Source organism: Truncatella angustata (genome assembly GCF_020726525.1).
Source record: "Truncatella angustata strain MPI-SDFR-AT-0073 chromosome Unknown BKA67scaffold_12, whole genome shotgun sequence".
NCBI classification, from domain to species: Eukaryota; Fungi; Ascomycota; class Sordariomycetes; order Amphisphaeriales; family Sporocadaceae; genus Truncatella; species Truncatella angustata.
In genome coordinates, this window is record NW_025763392.1 from 616,466 (window position 1) to 631,435 (window position 14,970).

Below are 14,970 nucleotides of genomic sequence, written 5' to 3' on the forward strand. Positions count from 1 at the left end.
CGAACAAGATAATACCATTACATTCCATCTGCATAAAACTGATTCTGTAATTAATTCAAACCGTAAATTATGGAAGAAACGGCAAATCTACATAATTTATAATGCTTTGATCACTTCCACCTAAGCAGGGCACAGCTCTCTACTACCTACTGAATGTCGTTTTCGCTATTATGTTTAAGAGTCCGAGATAGCAGTCTTAGTAGTTATGAGAGAGTCCTTGGATTTTTAGCAACTTAAGACTTTTACTAACCTAGCATTGTCAATTGCACTGACTGTAACCGTTTATGGTTATTAATTTGTACCCAATATGACCAGCATGACGTAAGTTTGGTGCGAGAAAGCGCCAAGGAATCGAGCCGTATACCTACGAAGTGGGTTTTTAAGGCTGACTTCCTATTCCGGGATTGTTTCCGACTCAGACGGCACAAATGCGGCATATCATGATGGTCAAATAAGTTTCGGTCTGACAAGGAAGCGCTAAGCAGGCTCGTTCGCCCCGAGTAATCGCTTCGAGTAACTTGATCGACCATGCCTCTGGGCTTTTCTTGAAAGTTATTTCTCACTTGGATGCCTAATTCAATTCCCTTGCTTGTTCCAAGGCTACAGTGATACTGTCGGTTGGCGGATGTTACAATGTTAGGATTGTCGTGTGCTCCGTACCCACACAGGTCACTAGCGCTATACAAAGCTCGGTACGGGAGAGTCTTCCAATCATGACTTTAGTTCACTCGTTTTCACCTGATGGTGGGCGTGATCGAAAATCTAGGCATTGAAATGATCATGGTTCAAGACGCCCAAAGTAGGAGATTCAAATGAAAAAAATACAACTAGCTAAAAGTTATTCAAAGCTCTTATAGTCTCAGACAAGAGTTGTCAGAACGATCCCGAGTTCTTGTTTAGCAGTGAAAAAGTTGTCGACACACCACTTCGATGAACGATTGGTCTGTGAACTGCATGGCAATCTAGCTATGACATGGTCCTGATTGGTTATAGGGTCTCTCAGTACACCTGACATGTTGTGTCTGCACTACGTATGTCCATACGTTATAAGTCAAAAACTGTTAAATATACTAACTGTTCAACCTATACCAAGTCCAAATCCCCATGACATCATGTTTTCGAATCGTTTATGACACGCCTATATCATGATCAGTAGTCATCATGTACGTCGCCCTATGCTACCATCATTGAAACGGTCAGCATCCCCTCGGGCGTTGTATCTTATGTCCTATGCTTGGCCAGCCCGTACAAACACACATGGACTATGCACCGATCTACGCATCAATTACAGTAGTGAACAAAGCCTCGCCAGAGTCTCGTTGCTTGGTTGCGTGGCGGTGGCAATGAACGATGTGGCCAAAGCCGTTGATTTGCACCAATATGGATTCAAGGACATTAAGACCAGAGTTGGCAACGCAACAACTTTGTCATTGTTTATGCATGATTATTAGGCGCCGTGAATATTCAGGAAAACATGGACTACAAAATGGTCAATTTCAATTGCATTGCGGTTTGAGACATTGAATTCTATTCGAAGTGGGCGATATCTAAATGGGATAAGCATGCCAGGTCCTCTCAATCACATTATACATGGTTTGATGTGTAACATTACACCCTAGTCTAGATCAATCACTACAGGGCCACTTGTTTAAATAGTAGTAAATTTATATTGTAAACAAGTCCGTATTTTAAATAGTCTGCCAATAGTCTTGCCATGGTAGCTTGCCCCCCCCCCCCCCCCCCCCCTTAAATCCTGCCCTACGGTCAGGCTGCTTTCTTAACCTGGCTAGTCTTCGTGACCAGCTGGCCAATTGCCACGATCGTTCTTCCACTCATCAACTCGAACACAGGCACTTCTGCCGCAAACTCTTTTGTGATCCAATTGCGAAGTTCCACCGCGACAAGAGAATCTACTCCGTAGAGATGCAGGGGTTTTTCCACATCCACGTCCTCTGGTTGTATAGACAGTGCACGTGCTAGCTTCCTTACCAACGATTCGACAACCACGTCGGTCATCTCTTCTTCAGTCTCCGCTTGCCGAAACAATACTGCCGCGTTAGGGCCGTTTGCCGTGGCCGAGTTGCTTGAAATAGCTTTGGCCTGGCTAAAATGGGCAAAGAGTGATCGCTGCATGTGCTCGAGTGGGAAATCGCTACCTTCGAGGAGAAGATCAGCTGGGGTGACGATACCCATAGTAACTTGGCTCCTCGTTGCAGATGAAGGCGAGCTACTTTCAGGCTCGCAGAGGATGTCTAACAGCGTAAGGAATTCCTCCTCCTCAATCCGAGTGAGGCCTGGGTACTTCTCAAAAGTCCTCTTCAAACCTTCGTTTTCGGCAACAACACCAACAGTGCGCATGGGCCCAAGATCGATAGACACCGCTTTCTGACCATGGGAGACGCGGTACCGGGATAGTGAGTCTTGAAATGTGCAGCCTGCTGCGTAATTCGATTGGCCTGCATTCCCAATTATGCCAGCTGCAGACGAGAGTAGTAAGAAGAAATCAAGGTCTTTAGGAAGAAGGGCGTGAAGGTTCCACGAAGTTTGGACTTTGGAGCGGATGGTGCCCTCCCATTGTGCATGTGTCATGTTCTCAAAAACGGAGTCCTGAAGAACCATAGTCGCGTTGATGCATCCGCGGATGGGACTCATCGTTTGTCCATACTCTTCGAGTACTTGTTGGAGAGAGCTTTCCTCGGAAACATCACACTTTGGCGTGACAATCTTCACACCTTGGCTGGTAAGTTCTTTAACAACCTGGATCGCTTCTTGGGATGCGGCGCCCGATCGCGATGGGACTATCAACTGCTTTGCACCTTTTGATGCCATCCACCTAAGGACCGAACGACCAACTCCTCCTAGACCTGCTGCAACGAGATATGTGGCATTCTCATTGAAACTCCAGGTCCTGCGGTGGATAAGGTATTTCTGCATTACAACATGTTAGCTGGAAAGTACTGGCATCACAAAGGAATTGTCACTTACCTGAACCTTGGCAGAATGCTCGACTCGAACGACAACTCGACCGGTATTCTTTCCGCTCTGCAGGTATCGGAATGCCTCCTCGATGTCGGATACAGAGTAGGTGTGCCATGGCCTCGGGCAATGAATGACCTGTTCTCCGACAAGGCTGACGGTTTTACGAAACAATTCTCTCGCCTGGTCGATCCGGTAGAAACTGAGATGGCGGAGGTCGACCGCGGAGAAGGTTACGTTCTTGGCAAAACATGCCATTGGCAATGGCGCGTTCGCGTGAATATCGGCCTTTCCTATCTCGATGAATCGTCCGTACGGAGCAACACACTCCCAAGATGCGCGCAAGCCCTCGCCCACTAGTGAATTCAAAACAACATCCACTCCATAACCCTCACTTACGCGCATAATGCCCTCAACAAAGCTCAGGTCTCTGCTGTAAAAGATGTGGTCTGCGGGTATACCATACTCATCGATAAGTAACTGCTTCTTGTAGTCGTATCCCACAGTTGCAAACACCTCAGCGCCAATCTTTTTGGCGATCTGGATAGCCACCTGTCCCGTCGCGCCGGAAGCTGAATGAATGAGGATCTTTTCCCCCTTCTGCAAGCGGGCAACGTTGACTAAAGAGTGCCAAGCAGTCATTCCGGGGTTGATCACACCACAAGCCTCCTCCATGGAGAGAGAGTCGGCGATCTTGATGGCATCGGCCTCATCGCAGCGAACGTACGTCCGCATGCAACCGAAGGTCGACGTGCAAACACGATCGCCCGGCTGAAGCTGCGTGCATTGCGAACCAACTCTCTTCACCACACCAGCGCAATCTGTACCGAACTCATTCTCGTCCAAACGGCCCAGGGCACCGAAAATGTCACGGAAGCCAAGTGCCCAGGCTTTGTTCTCGATTTCGATATCTGTCGGACCAAGCGGGATGAAATGGTCTGGGTCTTCTATGAAACGGAGCGTTTCAAGCGACCCACGGGTTCCGACGTCGAACTTCAATGGTGGGCCTGGTAGCCAGGCCTCGGTTAGTATTTGGGGAGAAATAGACGAGTTCAAGTCCTTGTTGAGATCAACTTCTTGAATGAGACGACCAGTCAATGCCTTTCCATTACGTATGATGTACTCAGAGTCCGGGGATGCAGTCTCAAAGGCTGAGCGGAAGACCTGCGTGATCTGTTGTACGCAACCAGCGCCATCTGACAATTCACTCTCTAGGGACAGAGAGACAATTCTCTTGCTGTCGTTCTCCGACCGAAAGACTCGCAGGAATCCATCTTTGAGGCTTGCGTATGGGTAAGAGTGTTGCGAGATAGTCGACGCGGTCACCCAAAGTAATTGCTTCGATTGCTGGACCCAGTCCTGCATCTGTTTGAATGTATCTTCGGAAGGCTTAGCCAGCAGGGATTCTCCCGCGTCGGCAAGGAAAACCACGGTATCGGTTGTAGACACTTCCGCATCTGCGACCTGAGAAAGTCCAAAGATTATTGGGCGACTATTTGAAGACTCAAAGCCGCTCTCCACCAGATTCGACGCTAAGCGTTTCTGATCTTCATTATGGTCTTCAACAACTATCAGTATCCTCGAGCCACTGGTCGTTGTTTCGGACGGTCTGTCAGCGGAGGAAACAAGAATGCTGACGTAATGAGCACTGTCATCTTTGTAATCTTTGATGACCAGGTCATTACCAGAGAATCCGTTGTCTTTCAGCAATGTATCCCACTCAGGTTCAGCAATGGTTGGGCACCAGGCGCGAGACTCCTCCTCGCCAATCCACCAGCCAGGCAAAATGCCAAATCCAAAGCTCGTCACAAAGCAATCCGGAGCGGTAACCTCAAGAATAATCAGCTGGCCACCAGGTTTCAGCGCACGCCGGAGGTTGCGTAAGGTATGGGATAGATTCTTGGTGGCATGCAATACGCTACCGGCAAGAATGATGTCGCACGAGCCGGGCTCGATATCTTGCGTAATTACATCCCGCTCTAGGTCGAAAGTCTTGTATGTCATTCGGTCACGATAAGCTGAAAAGCGCTCACGTGCTTCTTCGAAGTAACCTGTTGAGATATCGGTATAAATGTATTCGGAGAAAGCAGTACCTCCGGTGCGGCGTTCAATCTGGCTCAGAATCGAGAGAACCTGATTCGTCATGCCACCTGTACCAGCGCCAACCTCGAGGATTCTTTGGTCGGGTGTTTGATGAGTCGCCAATTCGAGATAAGAAAAAAGTTTCTGGTTGCATGTGCGTTGAAAAAACTCGTCGTATAAGTCTTGAGCCAATGGTGTTGAGAAAAGAAGCTCGAGAGCATCTGTCTCTCCCTTAACTATGGAGTTGAGGGCATGCGCGACATCAATGAAGATTCTCCAAGATGGCCGAATCTCTCGCAGATTTTTGAGCTCAGCACTAAGCGTTTCATCGTTTATCTCTTCCACGGACTGGCCAGGCTTCTTTAGGAGTTGCCTCTCGATCCACGACACAAAGTGCTTGAGATGTGCTGGTGTCTCAGGACCCTGTAACACCTGGAGCTGGGTTAAATTTCGCTGGAGATAAGTGCGAAGAGCTCGTTCCAACCGAACACAATAGTCGGACGCGAAAGTCTCATCCTCTACGAACTTGTTTGCGTCACAGTGATCAGATAGCTGATCTGCGGTGAGCAAAGACAGTTGTGGTTTCCAATCGATGCCATGGAGAAGTGTTTTCTGAGCCTCGCTTGAGGACGATTTGTCGGCGACACTTGACATGTGGAATTGTTTGGCATGACAAAGCAGTGATCCATCATCGGCTAACACTGTGAAAGAACAGTCCAGACCAGTGGAGGATGCGTTGAGTTTGGATTTGGTCTGTATCCTTATTGAATTTGTTTGTGGATATTGCCATCCTGATGCGGATATCCAGGTGTCGTGCAGCCGGTGTGGAATGAATGTTGAAAGTGTCTTCGACATACCCCCTGATGGCGCTGTGGAACAGACTTGAAGACAATTGTCCAAGACCGCTGGGTGGAACGCACCCTCATAAGATTCCACAGAATCACCAACGTCAACGCGCGCTACACAGAGTTCATCGCCATCCCAAAAGATATCTTCTGCGAGGGCAAACGCCTCCCCATATGATAAGTTCTGCTTGTCAAGTCCCTCGTAGAAGTTCTGCTTAGTAACATGACTTTTGCATGCAGCTTTTGCCTCTTCGTAGCTCTTAGAGAATGCTTGCCCAGTTGCACGAGACTCGAGCCCTCCGTCGACCTCTGTGGTAATCTCATCTTTGATCTTGGCGTGTATTATGGCCTTGAAACATTCATTCCAATTGCTCCCGTCAACAGAGAAAACCACAACCTCGAAACGCAACGATGTTTTCTCATAGGCATTTTGAAGGGCACGCAATTGTGTTAAGACCTCGGTCTTCTTCTCTGGTTCGACGAATATGGGGCTCTTGAATGTAGCCTCCTTGACAAGATATCCTGAGATGACTTGAGGTGCTTGAACTGTTTGCTTGACAGCTTCGAGGGCCATAGCGAGTGTTCCCGCTGCTGGGAAAAGAATAGCACCATCGACAACATGGTCGGCAATCCAAGGTGCTTCTTCAATGCTGAGCATCTTGCGCCACCTCGGTTCCAGTGGATTCCAGTCCGTTGAGCGTATGCCAAGCACCTCTCTTGGCGCATCTCCTCGTAGGCGCCAATCACGGCTCAACCGGCTCTCATGCCAATATCGTTGGGAATGATCGAACGGATACTGAGGCGTGTCAATCAGTATGGAAGAAGTTTCCGCTCCTTGCTGGTTTACTGCTGTAATAGATATTGGGTAGCCACGTGTGAAAAGTCGGCCAGCAACCTCCATTGTAGTCTTCAACGGCGAATCAAGTTTCGAAAGAACAGAAGCATATCTGGATGCTTTCCCGTTGGAAACCTGGCCCAATGTCTCAAGTACAGGTCGACGCAGAGCACCATGAGGGCCAATTTCAATGAAATCAGTTATGGTTTTGATCCCATCTAGCTTGGGTGCCGCTTGTGTGAGATATTGTAATGCATCAACGAAGCGCACAGGGGAAGTAAGGTTGTCGACCCAATATTGGCCAGATGCCAGTTCGCTTGGGGCGACTTTCTGTCCAGTAAGTGAGGATACCATCAAAACTTTGCTGTTTTCCGAGACCGAGTCGCTGAGGGTGTCCATGCAGGACAGATACTCCGAGGCTATTTGTCGCATGACGGGCGTATGATAGGCTAGTCCTGTCTTTATTTTCTGTGCGAATACTCCATCATCATCCAAGTGAGTCTTCAAAACATCAATATCAACTTCAGACCCAGCAAGTGTGATATTTGTTGGGCTGTTGACACAGGCGACATGGACATCTCCTCCTGGGAGCACCTTTTCCACGTAAGCATGGAAGTTTCCTTCCTGGAGGTTAACAGACATCATGGCCCCTGGCTTGGATGACGCAGCCAGTTGCCCGCTCAGCCTGCCCCTATGATATGCAATCTTGCATGCAGATTCAAGTGACAGAGCACCGACAGCATACGCAGCTGCGATCTCCCCTGAAGAATGACCCACGACGGCCGTTGGTGAGACGTTGAAGCTTTTTAGTAACTCAACGAGCGCTATTTGAAGAGCAGTGCAAAGTGGCTGGCTAAATTGTGGCAAGTTTATGCTTTCTCCACTTTCGATCTTGTCTGTTGTTTTTGATCAGTCATGTCCCGAGATCATTGAAGGAATATAATCGTTGAGTTACACACCGAATAAAGACCAATCAGCCCCTAAAGAGAGGAATACCCTATCCGCTTTGTCCAGGGCAGACATAAAAACAGGATACTGAATGAGTTCCAGTCCCATCTTAGCATATTGGGCACCCTGACCGGTAAACACGAAACAGAGTTGCGTGTCTAAGGATGAACGGACGCAGTCGGAACCTGACAAGCCGATAGTCTCAGAGCTCAGCTTTGCGTGGCCCACACTGAACGATCTAAGTGTCATCATGCTCCGTCTTGCAGAAAGTGTATAAGCGAGTCTCTGAAGTCTGCTGGTTGACCCCAGCACAGAATCGTCATAATACTTGCTGTACTGTTGAAGAACTCGTTTGAGAGCTGCTTCGTCTCGTGCCGAGTATACGAGAAGTTGGTACTTGGAATCTGCCGTTGACGAGCCCGATGGGGTAGTGTCATTGACTGTGGGAACAGAGCTAACGTCACTTGAAATCGAGGTATCCGCGGCGCCGCTAGCGGTGTTATCTACTGACTGATTGAGTGTTTCTATAGTTTGATGGACTGCTCGATTCTCAGCTTCTGTCAGAATAGGAAGTCCTTCAGTTTCATCCTTGTCTTCTCCGTTAGTCGTTTGATACCCCGCTGAATGTGCGAGTGCTGAAGAATGGACGCTGTGCAGCCCGGATTTAAGGCTAAGTTCTTCCAGTGTATGGTATGCATCGTCCATGACGACGTGCGCGTTAGATCCACCAAAACCAAATGAATTGATCGAAATTCGCCGTAAGCCACTACCGGGCCACGGGATGCACGATGTTGGGATCTAGGATCTGTCAGCAGCGGGCCTCCATTGTGCACGGAACTATTCTACCTGGATATTATTCCGCTTGGCGTTAATTTTTGGATTCATTTTCTCAAACAACGCGTTCGGTGGAATGACACCCTTTTCGAGCATCATCGTGCATTTGAGAATTCCTGCAAGGCCACTTCCGCCTTCAAGATGCCCCACATTGGTTTTCACAGAACCGCTGTAACCACGATCAGCCACATATGCACAGAGGCATGCACAGTATATGGTATTGGGGAGAGCTTACACGTAAAGAGGCGCTTTCGGTGAACGACTGGTTCTGAAAACAGCACCAATTGCTTTCATTTCTGTCGCATCACCGATTTGTGTTCCGGTTCCTAAGGCTTTTAGTAAGAATATACATTCGGTCGCTTTCATGTCAAAGACTTTACTTACCATGAGCCTCCACGTATCGTGTGGACTCGAACCCGAGCTTACAATTAGCATAAACCTGGCGTATGAGACTTTCTTGAGATGTGGAACTCGGCTGGGTGATACTGGGGGTACGACCGTCTTGGTTTGATCCAGTCCCCCGGATTACCGCACGAATGGGGTCTTGATCTCTGATTGCAGTTGATAGTGTTTTCAGCACCAAAACGATCACGCCTTCTCCCCTACTGTATCCGTTTGCACGATGATCAAAGCTGTAGCAGAGACCGTCCGGTGAGAGCATGTTCAAATTCGCTAGATACAGAGACAGCTCGGGGCTGAGAATCAAATTAGATCCGGTGACAAGTGCCTATTGAGAATGTTAGCCTCGAGATTTTGGAACGTGTCTGTTTTCAGGGCTATTTTACCATGGAGCTTTGCCCAACTCGCAACGACTGACAGGCAAGATCCATGGCAACCATGCTCGAGGAGCAAGCGGTATTCAGTTGCATACTAGGGCCTTTGAGGTCGAAATACCAGCTCAACCTATTAGCCAAGATAGAAACAGAAGCACCCGTTGCGGTATTCGGAGGTGCTGTGTCAGGATCTTTGGATATTGACCTGTGGTAATCGCTCTCCATAGATCCTGCGAAAACTCCCGTCTCAGTCCCTGCGACATCTTCAACACGAATACCAGCTGTTAAGTGTGAGCCATCGAAACGGAGTCACTGGAGTACTTGATTCTCAACATACCGTTTTCCATGGCGTGATATGCCGCTTCTAGTAACAGACGCTGTTGTGGGTCCATAGCAGCAGCTTCCTTGGAGGAAATGGAAAAGAATGGCGCGTCGAAGGCATCGGGATCTTCCTTGAGGAAATGCGCGCCCTTTGCTTGTAGCTAATCATTATATCAGAGATGTAACCTCCCCAGGACATTGTCGGCGCCTTACCGTGTTGTTGCTAGCAGCTTGTGGTTGAGAGAATGCGTTGAGGTTTGCTCTTGAGTCCGGCCATGATGTCATGACGTTTTTGCCGTTCTCGAGTATATCCCAAAAGCTGTGTTCATCCTCTGCCCCTTGCGGCAGCTTGAACGACAATCCGACAATAGCTATTGGCTCCATGATGTCTGATATGCAAACGAAAGAGCAAGAGGAAAAGAGAGAATCTCCTCTGCTGTGGGAAAGATGTATGCCTCAACCAAGCATATATGAAGCTGGCTCAGTTGGAAGTAATTAGGTAGTTCAGACAGTTCTCAAAAAAGAAAAATACACACATCTGGCTCATATGAAGTAGACCCAAAGACTGAAGAGTGTACGAGGCGCTTTCATTTGCAACCAACGGACAATGTGCATTGAGTGGTCAAATGAAGTGAATATTACAGCGATGGTAAACAGAATGTCGCCTCAGCTCCGGCCGGGTTTCCAACCAATTGTATGCTTTGCTTAATGTCCTCCGTCGCGCCGCAAGAGAAATGTCTCGCAGGGTATGCATGTCTGACACCCTTGAGCGCCGAGGTAATGGCCTTTCAGATACCTATGTGTCTGGATCCACCTACTTTGCAAGGTTGAATTTCGCACAAGTGGTATAAGGCTGAGCCGGTACGTATCTAATAGTCGGATGCGATAGGCTTACTCCCGCCTATGAGGTCGTCCACGCCACCCTCTTTCGGAGCATTGGCCGGTTTGTGCAGCCGAGGCGCAGCAACAAATGGAACAATCCATTCCCGGTCGTCTGGTACTGAAAGTACCACACATGGGACAGGGCTAGTGTGTCCCAAATGGATGACGGGGCCGAGCGGCTGATTAGCGTGCCCAAGATGGAGACTTGGGGGCGATCGGTAGTTATAACTACAATAGGATCGCGGAAACCTATGTACAAAGGGCCTGAAGGGTAAGACAGGTGAGTAGCGTGAGTACTATGACTCCATTAATGTTCCAAGTCTCTAGTTATGTCAAGGTATCCAGGATAACAGGAGTTGGCCGTCTAGTTACAGCATCTTTCCACTTTATCGCCCCACGTCTCCACTCGATTCTACTACAGATATGGATCATCCCCCTCTCCCCGCTCAACATACATGGGATATTATGGAACGCTAAGCCTCTGTCAAGGATTATTTTCTAGCTCCATAACGTACCGAGAACTAAAGCATTCCAAACCCTTTCAATCCTTCCCGCTTCATCCATGTGTAGACTTTCTGGGCGGCCTTCGTGACTTTCTGATCCGTCTTTCCGTCCTCAATGGTCGTAATCTCTTCTACCCACATAAAGACCTGTTCAACTAGGGCCTCCACCTGTGCGGCCGTGTTTCCCGCGTGGAACGTGACCCGAAGACGGCTTTCACCGCTTGGCACTACAGGGTGTTTAACAGGCAAGACGTAGAACGAGGCCGAGAGTAGATGCATGTATATCCAGTAGATGTACTTTTGACGAGTCCAGATAGTGACGATATGGGTAAGAAACGGTCGTTCTTCCCATCCGTCAGCAAGTGGCACGGAAAGAAGACCTTTCTCTTGGGCTATTGGCCAGAGTGCATGTGATGTCAAAGACTTGAAGAAAGTTCGAGCAAGGAGTTGCACATTGTCTTGGCCCTGAGTTATTGATCAGCATTCATTATCCATAGAAGTCCCACCAACACGATACTTACCCTCTGTGCCTCCGGTGTTCCAAGTAGCCTGTGTCCAGCGCGAATCGCTGCCACAAATGGGAAGGGTAATGACGTAGAATATATGCTGGGACGTGCAAAGTTGATCAATGCGGACTTGATCATTTCGTTGCAGAATATAATTCCTAGAATAATGCATTAGCCCAAGTTGCAACATCAAGAAGGAACTCTTACCTCCACAAGCGCCCATCGCTTTCGAATAGGTATGTACCCGCACCGCAATATCCGATTCCAAGCCCATCTCGCACACAAGGCCTGCACCATTCGGCCCAAACAATCCGCCGCTGTGTGTTTCGTCTATAACGAACTGTATATTCCCAAGTCCTTCTGAAACCTCTTCTGCCACTTCAACCAGTTCAAGCAGGGGGCATACGTCGCCTTCCATGCTATACACTGATTCTACTGCGACAAGTATAGAGCGTCTGCCTTGTTTAATCATCGGCTGAGCGTCCAGAATTGAAATTAATGTCTTGCGGAATGCCTTGACATCATTGTGTTGAAATTCAGTCCTTTGAATCGCGAGACTGCGTTCCATGCCTTCGTGAGTGCTCGCGTGCACCAAGGCGTCGTACACAATCGCATCTCCTGGTCGGGGAAGTGCAGTCCAAACCATGACATTGGCGTCAAATGCAGAACTCGTAATCAATCCTGCTTCAGCTCCATGAAAGGACGCAATTTCCTGCTCGGTCTCCTCGATATATGGGTAGTTTCCCTCCATGACCCTCGAACCACCGGCGGCGACGCTAAAGTCAGGATAGCGATTGATTTCTTCGAGGAAACTCGAACGAATTAGCCCCGTTGTGTTCCAGGAGAGGTAATCGTTGGAGCAGAAGTCCACGGCATTTTTGCTTTGCCAGTTGTTCTGGACGATGGAGAACAGGCTTTGGGTCGAGCGACGCACGTCGAGGGCTTCACCAATGTTGCGATAGAAAGTCGGCAGGTCCTTCGTCGAATTGGGTTGAACCTGCTGCGATTTGATCTGTTTCACCAGCGATCCTTCATATTTCTGATCCATGATGCCGTGGTTGTTGGAATTGATATTGGCGACGACTGTATTGGAGCCCGTGTCAAGCGACGCTAACTCTGGCACGCAGGTTTCTAGTTTGTGAACTTAGATTGATACTTTTTTTGTCCAAATAGTTGCGGCCCTGACCCAGGTGTTGCCTGTTGGACCGCTGGAAAGAGTGGCTGTAACACGTTAGCTATACAAATATAGTGCATTACGTTACATTCGCTTCCGAATGTGTCCTCCAGCTCGATCAAAGCAGGACCAACGCGATTCTAGCCTACATGAACTACTATCAGGGAATGCTCTCTCATTGGCGTACGATATCATCCCCCTGTGTGCCTTGCTATTTTCATAAGAGTGGAGACAGCTTCTTTCAATTGGGTTACATAACATGTCTCTAAATCCTTTCAGTCTAGATGCTCCGTACAGTTCTATGACCACCCCGAGGGTCTCTATACTGCTGCATGTAAGCTGCAGCAATCGCAGAAACCGGGTCCTTCCACATATATACATCGAATCTCACCTGTGTAATACATTACATACATACCGCCTATCTTCCACGTTTCACTTACTTTGCATTTGGCGACTCGTGTATCACTTCTAGTCACATCCTTGAATGCTGGCTCTTGGTTCTCCAAACCGTATGGGATACTCAACATTAAAATCGCGAAATCAATTGCAGGACGAGTGGTGAACATGAGCAGTCTTATGGAGGAACCCGCACTGGATCCGCCACCTGGAGTGACACCCAACTTTATTGACACGGGTGGCGATCACGCAGTTGGATATGGCATCATCATTGCGAGTTCTCTCATCTCAACTCTCGCAGTGGTAGCACGTTTGGTTAGCAGTGCCATCGCGAAGAAATTTGTGATCGAGGATTTCTTGATGGTCGCAGCATTGGTAGGCACTTTCTTTGGGCGCAATAATCCGTACGCCGAAGCAAGGAATAGTAGTTGTGAGCTGAACATTTTTCCAGGGTGTCTTCGCGGGAAATCAATACATCACATACGACCTCACAATCTATCCGGGAATGTGGACGCATCAATGGAACATCCAGAATGGGTTTCTGCCACATTTTTTATATGTGAGTACCGTTCACTATGCTGTATTTATCGTTTGGAGGCTTACATATACTCTGCTAAGAACATTCACCTCGGCGCGGTATTCTACGGCCCATGCGCAATGTGTATAAAAGTTGCTATCCTCGTCAATTGGCTTCGCGTCTTCGTCCCGAGAGATCAAAGGAATCATATTTGGTGGATACTCCAAATTTTGATCTGGACCAACGTGGTCTTCTATATCATTACGACATTGACCGAGATCTTTCGTTGCTGGCCGCGCCAAGCGATTTGGGATCCTTGGTTTGAACCGGTTCATTGCCCAGTTGACGTTGAGGCCCAAAACATTGCCACGAGCGTTCTCAACTTCATATCCGACACCACTATCCTGGCTATGCCGCAGTGGATCATCTGGAAACTCCAGCTGTCAGCAAGCAGGAAATGGGGCTTGTCGCTACTCTTCGTCATTGGAGTCGGGTTCGTACATGATCTCCCAGTATCTCCAAATATTATACTGACATTTTCGCGCGCCAAGTGCTTGGGTTTTCGGTGTGGTTCGTACAGTATATTTCGTCAAGTTGTTGTCATCCGAGGATGTAACTTATCAAATGTCTGGCGTCGCCATTTGGACCATATGGGAAATAACCACTGGATTCCTCATCATGGGTATTCCTGCTATCCCTAGGGTTGTCAAGACTATACCCAAGTCGGATTCAATCGTTTCGTTCTTCCGCTCGTTGACATCGCGTGGGAGTCAACCAAGTGGTGAATCGCCCGCAGCTCCCCCACGACAATTCTACAAGCCGACATCCCGACGTCGCGGTCTTTGGGAAATCACTGACCTCGATACCCATGACTTGGTTTCGATGAGCAGCGTTGATGGCGCCAACAATGATGTTACTCATCTACGTGTAGAATTGGCCGGTGATCAACCTAGCAAACAGCAGACTGTTTGAGCAACTTAGTCTGTTGCAAGGGCCAAGCAAAAGTTGGTGAATTATCATGCCCAAGCTCAATCACGCTATGAAACGTTGTAGGGTTTGTTTCTGTGTCAATCAAACCAACGCATTTGCACGTTCTATCGGTCCACTTGGGATATGGAACAGCTAAAAAGTGATGGTGAAGATGGTCTCTACTCCGTATACCTGGCTAAAAGAGGGGACAAGTTTATGGAATGTAAACTTTACCTACCTGGACATGTTACCCGCGCAGGAAAAAGCGTGCGGCTGCGGAACAGACTAGGATTATGAGTGCAATTCCCATGAGAAATTGTCCCTAAAAGGAAATCTGCAGCTAATCATGTGCAATGCACTTTGGGTTCCGTTTGGTGATGCATTGCAAGCGGATCCATACTGGGGGCCC

At 48.3% G+C, this 14,970-nt stretch overlaps 3 protein-coding genes across 3 annotated transcripts; 1 reads left to right on the forward strand and 2 right to left on the reverse strand.

Annotated features, from left to right (window-relative positions):
• Positions 1 to 1,764: 1,764 nt before the first annotated feature.
• On the reverse strand, positions 1,765 to 9,998 carry BKA67DRAFT_664941 (polyketide synthase PksD; the record flags this gene model as incomplete). Its single annotated transcript, XM_046108472.1, has 9 exons — positions 1,765 to 2,928; positions 2,986 to 7,634; positions 7,698 to 8,484; positions 8,533 to 8,689; positions 8,756 to 8,846; positions 8,905 to 9,247; positions 9,306 to 9,574; positions 9,631 to 9,775; positions 9,828 to 9,998. The coding sequence occupies 9 exons, from the start codon at positions 9,996 to 9,998 to the stop codon at positions 1,765 to 1,767; spliced, it is 7,776 nt and encodes a 2,591-aa protein (XP_045951614.1).
• An 807-nt stretch (positions 9,999 to 10,805) lies between these two features.
• On the reverse strand, positions 10,806 to 12,890 carry BKA67DRAFT_586913 (putative aminotransferase). The gene is made up of 3 exons (XM_046104282.1): positions 11,713 to 12,890; positions 11,521 to 11,663; positions 10,806 to 11,464 (listed from the first exon to the last, which is right to left on the reverse strand). Exons 1-3 carry the CDS (start codon positions 12,551 to 12,553, stop codon positions 11,018 to 11,020), a joined length of 1,431 nt encoding a protein of 476 aa, XP_045951615.1. The 5' UTR covers positions 12,554 to 12,890; the 3' UTR covers positions 10,806 to 11,017.
• Positions 12,891 to 13,152: 262 nt separating this feature from the next.
• On the forward strand, positions 13,153 to 14,733 carry BKA67DRAFT_128794 (uncharacterized protein). The gene is made up of 4 exons (XM_046094986.1): positions 13,153 to 13,450; positions 13,527 to 13,634; positions 13,694 to 14,085; positions 14,144 to 14,733. Exons 1-4 carry the CDS (start codon positions 13,244 to 13,246, stop codon positions 14,562 to 14,564), a joined length of 1,128 nt encoding a protein of 375 aa, XP_045951616.1. The 5' UTR covers positions 13,153 to 13,243; the 3' UTR covers positions 14,565 to 14,733.
• The last annotated feature ends 237 nt before the right edge of the window (positions 14,734 to 14,970 follow it).

Excerpts from the sequence above, each read along its gene's own strand:
- BKA67DRAFT_586913 (XM_046104282.1), bottom strand. The coding sequence starts at position 12,553 with ATGGATCAGAAATATGAAGGATCGCTGGTGAAACAGATCAAATCGCAG. Across the intron at positions 11,664-11,712 it reads AGCGATGGGCGCTTGTGGAG|GAATTATATTCTGCAACGAA; the intron begins GTAAGAGTTCCT and ends GCATTATTCTAG. Across the intron at positions 11,465-11,520 it reads GAACACCGGAGGCACAGAGG|GGCCAAGACAATGTGCAACT; the intron begins GTAAGTATCGTG and ends TCAATAACTCAG.
- BKA67DRAFT_128794 (XM_046094986.1), top strand. The coding sequence starts at position 13,244 with ATGAGCAGTCTTATGGAGGAACCCGCACTGGATCCGCCACCTGGAGTG. Across the intron at positions 13,451-13,526 it reads TCTTGATGGTCGCAGCATTG|GGTGTCTTCGCGGGAAATCA; the intron begins GTAGGCACTTTC and ends ACATTTTTCCAG. Across the intron at positions 13,635-13,693 it reads TTCTGCCACATTTTTTATAT|AACATTCACCTCGGCGCGGT; the intron begins GTGAGTACCGTT and ends TACTCTGCTAAG.